The 14,161-nt window shown below is 42.7% G+C and overlaps 1 protein-coding gene across 1 annotated transcript in view; it reads right to left on the reverse strand.

The window, feature by feature from the left end:
• SNX25 (sorting nexin 25) overlaps positions 1-14,161 on the reverse strand; it is an 87,276-nt gene that overhangs the window by 65,057 nt on the left and 8,058 nt on the right. Inside the window, exon 2 of the mRNA XM_030493040.1 lies at positions 1,518-1,602. Coding sequence (XP_030348900.1) covers positions 1,518-1,602 — 85 coding nt within the window. The remainder of the gene's footprint in view (positions 1-1,517; positions 1,603-14,161) is intronic.

Genomic DNA, 14,161 nt, shown 5'->3' on the forward strand with positions numbered 1-14,161 from the left:
AATACTGGTAACTTTCTTTCAGCATGACTGAGTAAGGATGGACTCATGCATCCAGCTGAACGATCTGCGGAATAAATAATTTAGATGAAGACAGTTCCCACATTCTTTACAGGCACATGAGTTACTCCTGTGTGCAAGTAACAAGAGGGAAGTGTAACACTATCTTTCTGCCAGTATTCCACAATACCTGTTGTCTGTCTCCAAATAACCCCACTACCTCTGATTCTATGCTTATTACGTCAAAGCTTCATTTCAAATTCCAAGGCTGATTATCCAAAATAGTATGCATGTGAGAGAATGCAGCAAATAACTTGTCTGGGCTTGTTTCATACATGTAATGTTTAGACTCTACTATCCTTTTCGCATCATTAGGAATCCTATAATCTGAATGATTCCAGACAAAAATGCTGCCTAAAACCAAGTTATGATACGTTGTAATAGTTCACCTTCACAGAAACATGACATAGTAGGTATTCTAATGTTATATTTTAGCTACATGGCCTGCTAATAGCTATTCATAAAAATAACTTTAAAAACATCCCAAGAAGTTTTCATAATACAACCAACCTGTTTAAAGCAATTATAATTTTAAAACATACTCTCCAATGGGGGGGGGAAACAACAAACAAACAAATACCCAAAACAAACAGTGCTGCAAAGAAATCTGAACGAAAAAATATTCAAAATGAGATAAAATACTTACGAAAGACTGGACTGGCATCACATTTTATACATATACTTCAAAAGCTACAGTACACAACCCTTTTTACGTACTTTCTTTTTTTAATATCCTAGCTGGGTTTCCCTCCCAGCACCATCTTTATGTTCCAACCTAGCATAAGCTTCGAACCAAAGATTTTTACTTATTACTTCTAACTCTGACGCTATCCCAGGTTCTATACTATTTGCATTACCAGGAGTCAGTTGAAAACAATGTGTGCAGAAGCAGTAGTTATTCTTTGTTTTAAAAATTGTAAACAAGATATTTTAAATCCATATGATCACAGCTCACATTTTACAATTCAAAGTCCAGTGACTGCACTGGTGATCCACAGATTTCATAGACTGTATCAGCCAGAAATACAAATGTTGATTTTTAGATTCAGTTTTCATGGCAAGAATTAAACTAAATCAGAAGACTGTGTGCAAGAGTCTATAGGATTTATCAGTTCAGGAAAATCCAACCAAGAACCTTTTAAGTGTTACCCTTTTGTTTTGTGCATAAGTATTATGAACTCTATTTTAATATATTTCAAAAAAAAAAAAAAAAAAAAAAAAAAAACCCACACCAAAAAAACCCAGCCACTAAAATGACAAGATTATCTGCTAAACTGCAAAAACAACATCACATTACCTACTACAGTGGACCTCTTGGGAAGACCAAGACCTTGTACTTTTACATCAAGGAAGAAATCAGGGTCATGTTCTAAAATCCTGGAATATTGTGCAGTCATGGTTTGTTAAGGGGACAGGAGATACTCAGAGTCTAATGCTCCTCTGTCCAAATTAAGACTCACCTTCTTTCAGTGCTTTATCCATGTTGTGAGAAATGACCACTCTCCTTAATTGGACTGAATCATGGGAGCTTCCAGAACAATTACTCTGAAATTTAAAAAGAATATTCATGATAAGAGGAAGGAATAAAAATACAAATATTGTAACCCCATACGGATAAAACAGATGAGTGTCAGTTGTCTATAAGGTTATTATATACTGTTCATTAAGCACATATTAACACCCATTGTTGCATATCGTACCCTGTACAACTTGCCAAATTATGTTAAGGTTGAGGGGTTTTGGCAGAAGGGAGCTGCATTCATTTGCAATTCAATGCACTAGGAACAGGACATGCATTTAATAAAACAACTGGAACTACCCTAAAATCCAAATAAAGCTGTTCAGACTCACTCACGTCTAACACAGAGCATTGCCACGGATACTTTCCGGGCCTTGAGTGCCCTCCTTCCACCCACAGTTAATTTGCCCCAGTTTTTGGGTGAGCACAGCAATACTCCCTAGACTTCTTCCAGTCACTACTCTAAGACCATGGCTGTGGTATTCCAGCTGTTTTCTTCCCCCCTCAACAATACTATGAATTGCAAGAGCAGCAAGATTTCAGCATGTTTGCCTGCATTTGCAGCCCCTCTCACTACCAACACTATAGTTAAGGAGATGTAAGAACAGAGTGTTACCTTATTAGTGAACCACTACAGATTTTCGTTACTCCCTTTTACCTGAACGCGATGCTGGTAAAAGCTTAACTCATACCCACCTGAACGGCTGCAGAAGTTACTTTTGCTGTTTGGAAAAACATCTAACAACAACATTTGCTCCAATATGTCACCTCTGACTGCTAATGTTGTTGTGCTGCCTCCATGCAAAGCTGTGTTAATGCTAGTCATACAATTACTTCAGGATTTTTCTGCATTATTTGCAGTAGGAAATTGGATGATTCATAACCGCTCCAATTTAAAAAGAGACAGACTCACAGAGACATTAAACATCCCAAACACATTTGGGGAGGGCAAAGGGGTTCAGAAAGCCCTATTAAGCAATACCACTTGGGCCTTTCTGAAGAAAGTGCATGAGGTCACAAACCTGACAAACTCAAGCTCAGTGTACTCCATCTTCCTTAATACTCATGCTAGCTTGGGCATCCTACAAGACTAATCCTTCTGCTAAAGTGAGTCATACATGCACAGAGGTCAGTAAGCTTCAGCGCCTAACTCTGGCATCAACAGTTCTCATTCGTACTTAGTTTGCAGCAATGGGGTTTTTTGTATGGACTGAAGCATCAGTAAGCTCTCTGGTGAAGCATTAGCCAAATCACTCCTTTCAAAACGAGTTTAAACACAGGCTGAGATAAGAAAATTATAAATGCTGAACTCTTACTGTTGCCTCCCTACCTGCCTCAGCTCAGGACTTCTTTACAGCAGAAGGAATTAAAACATTTAAAAAAAAAAAAAAAAAAAGGCCTTCGGAGGGGATCCATGGGTGCAAGTAGCTTGCTCCACATCACCACACCACATTCCAATCTACACAATGCCACAAAGCAGGAACTGATCCTTTTATGTTTCAATCTTGAACACTCAATGTTAAGAACAAGGCAGACTATTATTGCCTCAGTGAAATGCTGCCTCTTAAATAGCAAGATACAAAGCTCGCGTTTCAGCTTGCAAGAATATACTTCATTGAAAGTGTCCTCTACGGCTGGTACATTTTGACTTCTAAGAGGCACGAGCTTTTTGTTTAAAAAAATAAGGTAAAATAAAATAGTAACATCCATGCTATACAAGTGATCAAAAAGAACTAAAAAGGTAAGAAGTGGATACCACACTAGCAATGGTGATTTTGCTACTAAACAGATGTTATTACTGAAGGGCAAAGGAATTTTTCCATACTCATACAGGTATTATAAACACCACCATGAAGAATCTGTGAGGAAAGCACAAAGCAAGAAATAAACCCTGCTTAAAAATAAGGTTTCAACTTTGTTTAAAAACAGATTTTCCAGAACAGATGAGAATCTAATATTTGAATAAATAATGTGTAAATGTATTGAGTGATGTTGGTTGGGTTAGTTCAGGCTGAGAAGAAAAACAGTTTGCAGAGACCAAATGAGAGGGTACAGAAAAGAGGGAGCCAGACTCTTCTTGCAGATGCACAGGACAATAGGCCAGCTTACAAAAAAGGAAATTACAGGGCCAAAATATTTTAATTATGAGGCTGGTCAAATACCAAAATGGAGGTGCTGAGTGACTGTGGAGTCTCCATCCTTGGAGATACTCAAACTCCTCAGGAGAAAGCCCTAAGCAACCTACCTAGCTGGAGCCACCCTGAGCAGGGTGGACTAGATGCCCTCCAGACATTCCTTCCAACCTGAACTATTTTGTGATTCTTGATGCTCCTTTGAGAACTGAGAGTTTAATTTAGTGACTGATAAAGGATCAGATCTTAAGCTGCCTTCTCTAAAAGAGCTGATCAACTCCTTTTTCCTTTCATTCTTACAAACCTGCATTTAGCAGAACCAAGTCTTACGTCTTCATAGCTTAGATTTGTTTTTAAAAAATTCTGTTTCTGTGACAACAATAATGATGAATCCACTAAATAAGGAGGCACCCCTGAGTTAGATGACATACAGCAACCAACACCTGAAACCCAACAGTACCAACTCAGTAACGCAGGCTTACTAGCACCTGTGATAACAGAAGGATTTCAGAAAACTCACAGTTCAAACTCAGCTCTAACAGCTGAGAGACTGAAAAATCCAGCAGATTTTGCTGGAGGGTTTTCTTCCCACCCCTACCTCAAGTCAGATGGAGGGCGCACACAGAGAACAGGTTCAGCTAGAAAGCCTAGACTGGAATGTTTTCACATTTTTCTTCTTGTGGCTTATCTAAAGGAAAACGGTGCTACATTTCATGAAACAGTTGGCATAACCCTGACTGAGCCAAAAGATGTTCGTAAATGGATTTAACACAGTCAAAGCTCCAGCTTACATGCTATTTTATACCGATTAAAACCTGGTATGTTCCAATTAGCCTTGACTTGCAATACCACAGCCAAAAAAAAAAAAACCCAACCAAAAAAACCACCCCAAAACACAACAATCAGGCTCCACTCTGTAAATTTCATTGTTGAAGAACTGCAGAAACCACACTGAAACAAGATAAAATTACTTGAAGGGGTAAGGGTGGAGCACATTTGGAAAGCACATGCAAAGAATGAGGTTGCTAACAAACAGGGAGGCCTGTTTCCTGGAACAATTCAAGTTTTCTCTAATTTTGACTTTGTTTACAGGCTGAAGAAAAAGGATGTGTGTATTTCCTGGAGACTTCTCAATAACACTCATTATTTGATACTTTTGAGAATGGTCTAAGACACAGAAAAGAAGAGTCTGAAAGGCCCATGGAAAAAAACCAAAACAATGCTGGCATTAAGCCTGAAATTTTGTCTTGGGTTCAATCTCCTACAGATGCAAAAATTAATGCCATTTATTGGTTTAAACAATTTAAAATCAATTCTGAAGAAAATAAATATTAAAGAATAAAGAATTAAGCTGTTTCAACAACTACACTGAATAAATGGCAAAGCACAGAGAAAACAGGAGTACCTTCCACTATTAAGAAATCTCTCTGCAATACTCAGTCATCAAATGCAAGCCTTCAAAGCTAACAGCAGAAAGCCAGGCACCTGCTACAGGCATGCCACATGCAGACTTACTCTGCCATGGAAGTAAAGCCAGAAGCAGAGAAAAATTAACAATTATTTCTATTATGTTAACTCAATTACAACACAACTAGAACAGAGCTCAGGACAGACCCCACAATAAAAATGGGCATTGTGCATGAGGTGCTCAGTTTAATCACTGATCTAAAAGGCAAAGACTACATCTAATTCAGCATACAAGAACTATCCAGTTACTCTAGCTACTTGCTCCACACACTGCAGCCCTATTAACTTGCTTCCTTTCCTTGTAAAACATATATTAACATCAGACTGGACTTCGATGATAGAGAGTCACCATTTCAAATAATACTTCACTAAACTCTCCATAAATTCTGCTTTAACCGATCTGGATAGATGTTTTCTTATAGTAGTAAACATTACTTCAATTTCTGATGCAAAAATAAATTATCTACTCACAAGAATTATTATTTTAAATTAATACCTATAGTTCTATTTAAGATTACAGAGCAAGTATATGTCACTTAAGCATTAATCTACATATATTATGGGATACCATAGCTACCAATTTAAAAATCAACATACTTAAAGCATGTTAATCCTATTATGTTAAGCATCATTATCTCAATAACGATTTTAAAATATCAGTGGATCTTATTTCCACTAGTATAGTAGCTCCTGGAACATGTAAACCATGTTTATTATATGGGGACCTTCTACCTTAAACGTATCATGTTTAAAACTGATAAAACTGTAGCAGTACAAAAACTTTATAATCAGGGCAGAACCTCCTCCACTTGAGACTTCATATAATACTAGACAGACAAGAATATGGAAATGAAGCTTTTCTCAGGTAATATTTTCATCCCCTTCAGTACAGCTAAGAAGTAATTGGTTAGTTAGCATCCAAATTTTTGTTCAGCAAGAAATACAGCATTATTCCCTGCTGGGATCTTTAATACTACCACCAAACTAAAAGCTTACATGAATTCTCAGGATCCATGGACAGCCCCAGTCTACTGAATATTTCCACACGCTCCTCTCTGTTAAAACAGACAACAAGAACCTATGGCCTATACTTCAAGGCCAGAAGAGCCATGTGCTATGAAAACTGAACTGCTGGCAAGCCAGAAAAGCCTGCACAGACTCATGTCTCAGCTGCAGAGTCTCAGCTTGACAATCAGCAAGGAACCCTTGCACTGTCTATCGCTATACCCTCCCTGTCTCATCACTTTTCACCTACAAAGGTAGGATATTCTGTCTTTTTAATAGAGCATCACAGAACATGCAGAATGAATTGTTATCATGGATTTCATTAACATTAACTTGCTCTCTTTCACTGTGCGTGCCTAATACGGGGAAAAAAATGGTATAGAGTGACTGGTCATATAAGCCTCTCATGGACACAATCTTTATAACTGCACAATTTCTTTGGGGGTTTGAGGATTATTTGGGGTGTTTGGGTGTTTTGATTTGTGTTTTTTAAATCACTTTACAAAGTGGCAGCAGGTGAAGGATACGGTATTCTACATAACTGACTCTTCCTTGGGTAAACTTTGCTGCTCTCCTTTTCAGAGGACAAGGAACCAAGACCTAGCAATAAGAAGGAACTTGCTCAAATTTTGGTTTTAGAATATTTGATACATGTACACCGTATTTTCAATCCCAAGGTGCATCTTGAATGCAAGATGCTTTCATTCTTGACCTTACTACCTTTAGGACTCCCCTGCCAGAGACTAGACAGCAAGATCCCAATGAGCCTCCCACCAGTCTTTCTTATTGACTCACCATGGCTCACTTATCAGAAGAAATGAACTAGCTTCCTAGTTACACTGTCAGTCATAAAACACTTTTCAAGTGAGAAGCAGCCCCTACAATCAGCCTGATTCACAGCAAAATATGAAATGCCAATCTAACACAACGTTGAGAAACTTAAATGTCAAGCACAATACAATGCAGAGCTGAAGACCACACAGGATACAATGAAAGGAAATGGAGTTGCATGACAAAATAAGAGATCTCTAAATATACATGATGGATAAAATGCTGTGTGGAAAACTAAGTCTGCTCACTGCTAAGGAGTTATGGGACAAATAAGTGAGAGACAGAATCCGAAGAACATTTCAACATTTCATTTCCTAAGATCAGTCTCCTGTGAGAAGAAAGTTATCACTTCAAAGTTATGCCCGTAGGTAACCAATGCATGCAGTCCTGACAAAACTTCAATTCTGAAAAAGCTTAGAAATCCCTACGGGTAACAAATTTTACACAGATCCCTAAAAACAAACTGTAGCAGAAACATCGAAACTACAGGCCTCAATGTGCAACAGGCCCCTACTGAACCATAACTGAATGCTTGCAATTCAGGCAGCATTCTCTTAAAATTTTAAAATATTTCTGAAATTGGGAGGCAATGCTACGATACCTTCTCATTATCTTAATTTCAGGACTTCCTTAGAAGTAAACTCACCTGCATCATCAAAAGCTGATTGTTAACCTGCCTATGTAAGAGACAGCACTAAGAACAAAAGTATCAGACTCTCAGCTCTGTTAAAAAACAAAACAAAAAAAAAAAAAAACCCTTGAAATGTATCCTCTGTTTTCAATCCAGAAACAAGTGATAAATTAAAAGAATGGCAGTAGATAGAATATTTGGTTGCAAGCCCAAGAGGATCTAAACCAAGCATGACGGAAGAGCAGCAAGCAGAGACTGGCAGAAGTAACAGCAAAAACCCTGCAATACTGGAGCTCTCAGTATTCCCTAAAGGACCAGGGAATGAGACAGACGGTAGAACATCTTGGCTTTAAGTTGATAAAAACCCCACAGATACTTTTGAAGACTTACTAAGGTGTAAAGACTGAAAGGAGCTGGGAAGTTTCTCCTCTCCCTCACAGCTGCTCAAAACCGCTCATTATCTCAAGAATTGCTTTGCATCACATTTGAAGTTGATGCTCACAGATGGTAAACCTTCGGCTTCCTACAGCTGCTGGGTCTCCTGCAAGCTTACCTTTGCAAACCTCATCTGATGGCCAAAGTCCAACAGTGAAGGAAAATAAAACTGTGTGTCCATTCCCTCCACCTCCCTTATATTCCTCAAAAAGAGCAGAGCACTCAGCTCGGATACCATTGACAGATACTCAAACACAGGTTAAGCTGCCATCCCATTTGAATCACTCAGATCACTTCCAATAATCTCACTACTCACCCTCCTATGGCTTGCTTAAAAAACAGTGCTATGTTCCAGGATCCAGATATTTCAACACCACCTGAACCAATGAGGAAAGATTTACCCATGCCCTCCCATTAATGCCAGATTCACAAAAAGTCTACCTTCAAGGATGGAACAAGCCTTTAGGAATATAAAACACAGTCACATATGTCTCCCTCGACAGAAAGTAAGAGTAAACTATTTGTGAGAATGGAAAGCTAATAAACAGAAGTGAACAACAGTGACTAAATATGTCAGGAATTGAGTTTTAAAGAAAAACTCAAAATTGTTGGCAACTGTTAATCATAGCAAACTAAACCTAGGACATCAGAATCAGTGTACCCTTTTTGATAAGATATTTTGATAAGAAAAAATTACATTTATTACTTTCTGTTAGTGCTTGTCGTGGTTTGAGCCCAGCTAGTAACTCAGAACCACACAGCCGCTCGCTCACTCCCCCCCCCCCTCCTTCTTCCTCCCCCCGCTCCCGGAGGGATGGGGAGGAGAATGGGAAGAATGTAACTCCCACGGGTTGAGATAAGAGCAGTCCCGCAACTAAGGTATAACACAAAACCACTACTGCTACCACCAATGATAATAACGATTAGTGAAATAACAAGGGGAGAGGATACAATTGCTCACCACCCGCCGACCGATACCCAGCCCGACCCGAGCAGTGATCTGGGCCTTCCGGGTAACTCCCCCCGGTTTATATACTGGGCATGACGTGCTGTGGTATGGAATACCCCTTTGGCTAGTTTGGGTCAGGTGTCCTGTCTCTGCTTCCTCCCGGCTTCCCCTCCTCCCTGGCAAAGCATGAGACTGAGAAAGTCCTTGGTTGGAATAAACATTACTTAGCAACAACTAAAAACATCGGTGTTATCAGCGTTGTTCCCAGGCTGAAAGTTAAAAAACACAGCACTGCACCAGCTACTAAGCAGGAGAAAAATGACTGCTATAGCTGAACCCAGGACAGTATCCACCCCTTATTCCATACCATTCACGTCATGCTCAGATCCCACATCTCTCAGCACACCATCACCCCTGTCCCATATATACACATATATACACACCCACACCCACACACAGAGAAAGATATCGTTCCCTAGTCCATGGACCAATCCCTGTAAAATTGCTGAACTCATCCAGTCCATGATGTCAGGCTCCATCTCTTGTAATAGTCTTTCAGGGCAGGAGGGACGGTACATAGTGTTGGGTTGTTGCCTGCTGATGATACCGCCAAACTCATCTGGTCACTGCTGAGCTCGTCTGGTTTCCTCAAAATTCATTCTTTGTTGAGGTGATGATCGGAGGGAAGTCAGGGTCAATGGCTGGCGACCTGAAGATATCTAGCTGGTGGGCTATAAAAGTGTTATAGAGCAGGCAACAGCGTACAATTGAGTTCATTGGCTGTTTTCCCCCAAAATCAAATCCCCTTGAGGTACACATCGGACTTCCCCATCTTCCCGCATTACCCACCAAGTATATCCAGGTCCCTGAGCAAAAGCAACCCCACGAGTGGGTTTGCCTTTACCTGAAGCAGGAATAACCCAGACTGTCTTCCCCAACAAATTCTTTATGTGCACCACAGGAACTTTATCTCCCTCTACAGTACGTAAAAGTTCTGATTGGGCTGGGCCAGCCCTGTTGGCAGATCCCCTACTGTTGACCAACCAGGTGGCTTTTGGTAAATGTGTATCCCAGTGTTTGAAAGTCCCACCACCCATTGCTCTCAGTGTAGTTTTTAACAGCCCATTGTACCGTTTGATTTTCCCAGAGGCTGGTGCATGGTAGGGGATGTGATATACCCACTCAATGCCATGCTCTTTGGCCCAAGTGTCTATGAGGTTGTTCCGGAAATGAGTCCCATTGTCTGACTCAATTCTCTCTGGGGTGCCGTGTCGCCACAAGACTTGTTTCTCAAGGCCCAGGATAGTGTTCCGGGCAGTGGCATGGGACACAGCGTATGTTTCCAGCCAGCCGGTGGTTGCTTCCACCATGGTAAGCACATAGCGCTTGCCCTGGCGGGTTGGTGGGAGTGTGATATAGTCAATCTGCCAGGCCTCCCCATATTTGTACTTCAGCCATCGTCCTCCATACCAGAGAGGCTTTAACCGCTTGGCTTGCTTAATTGCAGCACATGTTTCACATTCGTGAATAACCTGGGCAATAGTGTCCATCGTTAAGTCCACCCCTCGATCACGAGCCCATCTATATGTTGCATCTCTGCCTTGATGGCCTGAGGTGTCATGGGCCCACCGGGCTAAAAATAATTCACCCTTATGTTGCCAATCCAAGTCCATCTGAGCCACTTTAATCTTAGCAGCTTTATCCACTTGCTGGTTATTCTGGTGTTCCTCAGTGGCCCGACTCTTGGGTACATGAGCATCTACGTGGCGTACCTTCACCACCAGGTTCTGCACCCGAGCAGCAATATCTTGCCACAATGCAGCAGCCCAGATGGGTTTACTTCTGCGTTGCCAGTTGCTCTGCTTCCATTGCTGCAACCACCCCCACAGGGCATTTGCCACCATCCATGAGTCAGTATAAAGTACTGGCCATTTTTCTCGTTCAGCAATGTCCAAGGCCAGCTGGATGGCTTTCACCTCTGCAAATTGACTCGATTCACCCTCTCCCTCAGCAGTTTCTGCAACTTGTCTCAGGGGACTCCACACAGCTGCCTTCCATCTCCGATGCTTTCCCACAATACGGCAGGACCCATCAGTAAACAAGGCATATTGCTTTTCACTCTCTGACAGTTCATTATATGGTGGGGCCTCTTCAGCACGCGTCACCTCCTCTTCTGGTGACATCCCAAAATCTTTGCCCTCTGGCCAGTCCATGATGACTTCTAGAATTCCTGGACGACTGGGATTTCCTATTCGAGCTCGTTGTGTAATTAGTGCGGCCCACTTACTCCATGTAGCATCAGTTGCATGATGTGTAGAGGAGACCCTGCCTTTGAACATCCAGCCCAGCACAGGCAACCGGGGTGCCAGGAGGAGCTGCGCTTCAGTTCCAATCACTTCTGAGGCAGCTCGAACCCCTTCATAGGCTGCCAGTATCTCTTTTTCAGTGGGAGTGTAGCTGGCCTCGGATCCTTTATATCCCCGACTCCAAAAGCCAAGGGGTCGACCTCGAGTCTCCCCTGGAGCTTTCTGCCAGAGGCTCCAGGTAGGACCATTCTCCCCAGCTGCGGTATAGAGCACATTTTTCACATCTGGCCCGGCCCGGACTGGTCCAAGGGCTACTGCATGAACTATTTCTCGTTGAATTTGTTCAAAGGCTTGTTGTTGCTCAGGGCCCCATTTGAAATCATTCTTCTTCCGGGTCACGTGGTAGAGAGGGCTTACAATCAGACTGTAATTTGGGATGTGCATTCTCCAGAACCCCACAACACCTAAGAAAGCTTGTGTTTCTTTCTTGTTAGTTGGTGGAGACATTGCTGTTATCTTGTTGATCACGTCTGTGGGGATCTGGCAGCGTCCATCTTGCCATTTTATTCCCAAAAATTGAATCTCCTGTGCAGGTCCCTTGACCTTATTCCGTTTTATGGCAAAACCGGCCTTCAGCAGGATTTGGATTATTTTCCTCCCTTTCTCAAAAACTTCTTCCGCTGTATCACCCCACACGATGATGTCATCAATGTATTGCAGGTGTTCTGGAGCTTGCCCCTGTTCCAGTGCAGTCTGGATCAATCCATGGCAGATGGTAGGGCTGTGTTTCCACCCCTGGGGCAGTCGGTTCCAAGTGTACTGGACGCCCCTCCAAGTGAAAGCAAACTGTGGCCTGCATTCTGCTGCCAAAGGGATTGAGAAAAATGCATTGGCAATGTCAATTGTGGCATACCACTTGGCTGCCTTTGACTCCAGTTCATACTGAAGTTCTAACATGTCCGGTACGGCAGCACTCAATGGTGGTGTGACTTCGTTCAGGCCACGATAGTCTACTGTTAATCTCCACTCTCCATTAGACTTTTGCACTGGCCATATGGGGCTATTAAAGGGTGAGCGGGTCCTGCTGATCACTCCTTGGCTCTCCAGTCTGCGGATCAGCTTATGGATGGGAATCAAGGAGTCTCGGTTGGTGCGATATTGCCGCCGGTGCACTGTTGTGGTCGCAATTGGCACTTGTTGTTCTTCGACCTTCAGCAACCCCACAACAGAAGGATCCTCTGAGAGACCGGGTAAGGTGGACAGCTGCTTAATTTCCTCAGTCTCCAAGGCAGCGATACCAAAAGCCCATCTATACCCTTTTGGGTCTTTGAAATACCCTCTCCTGAGATAGTCTATGCCAAGGATGCATGGAGCCCCTGGACCAGTTACAATGGGGTGCTTTTGCCACTTCCTCCCAGTCAGGCTGATTTCAGCTTCCAGCATAGTTAACGCTTGGGATCCTCCTGTCACTCCAGAAATAGAAATGGGTTTCACCCCTTGATACCTTGATGGCATCAGAGTACACTGTGCACCGGTATCTACTAGAGCCTTATACTTCTGTGGGACTGATGTGCCAGGCCATCTGATCCACACAGTCCAGTAAACCCGATTATCCCTCTCCTCCACCTGGCTGGAGGCAGGGCCCCTCTAATAGTGATCACAAAATTCTCCACTTCTGTCTTGTAGAAAGGGATTAGTATTCCTTATCACAGGAGCTGGAGTAAAATCAGCTCTTTCGCTCCATCTGGGAAACTGCTCGCCAGAGACTGGAGCAGCAGCTTTCCTGGGAGGATCATCCTTGACCATTGTTCTCCTCTTCAGTTCACGCACCCGTTGCTCCAGAGCTGAAGTAGGTTTTCCATCCCACTTTCTCATGTCTTCTCCATGATCCCGCAGGTAAAACCATAGGGTGGCCCGTGGCGTGTACCTCCTATATTTTCTTTCTCGAGCAGTAGGGCGCCTTCTGTTAATAGCTGAGACATGGGTTGGTACGCGTGGAGAGCTGGATAGATCGGATAAATCGTCTCTCAATTGTTTGAACTCCTGGGACAGTTTTTCCACAGCTGAAATGATGGAAGGGGTGAGATTGTCTTCGAACTCTCGGAGTTGACGAATCAGGAAATCCACTGTTGGTGATACTCCGTCATTCCAGGTCATTGATGCCAATGTGTGGGCATATGATGATGGCGCACTCCGTGTAAGTTTCCGCCACATGGGTCGTGTACATTCGACTTCATCTGGGTCTACGGATGTGTTCCTGGAATCCGGCCTACGATAGATCATCTCTATAATGGCTGATTCCCTCAGGGACTGGATGCCTTTCTCTATCGTGGTCCAGTTGGCTGAGCGATTCGTAATATCATCTTTGTAGGGAAACCTTTCCTTCACAGCTGCCAGGAGCCGCCTCCAAAGACTGAGGGCTCGCTTCTCTCTTGCAATCGCTTTGTCAATTCCTCCTTCCTTAGCAAGTGATCCCAGCTGCTTGGCTTCCCTACCTTCTAGTTCATGACCGTCGGCCCCATTGTCCCAGCACCGCAGCAACCAGGTGACAATGTGCTCCCCTGGAAGACGGGTGAAATCTTTTCGCATATTCCGTAGTTCGGTTGAGGTCCGGGGTCGAGAAGTGACCTCTTCTTCTTCTTCCTCTTCCTCTGACCCACGTAGTAGTAACTCTTGTTCAGGTGCTGTTGCATATAGTAATGGCACTGGGTCTTCATCTTTCTTCGCTTCGCGGGTTGCTCTTTGTGCCTTTCGTCTGCTTTTGCTTACAGGGGCAACAGACATTGTCACAAACTGGCCATTTGGTTTAGCTGCAGTGTTTGTCACTGT

Source organism: Strigops habroptila, chromosome 7, assembly GCF_004027225.2.
Source record: "Strigops habroptila isolate Jane chromosome 7, bStrHab1.2.pri, whole genome shotgun sequence".
In the NCBI taxonomy this organism is placed as follows: domain Eukaryota; kingdom Metazoa; phylum Chordata; class Aves; order Psittaciformes; family Psittacidae; genus Strigops; species Strigops habroptila.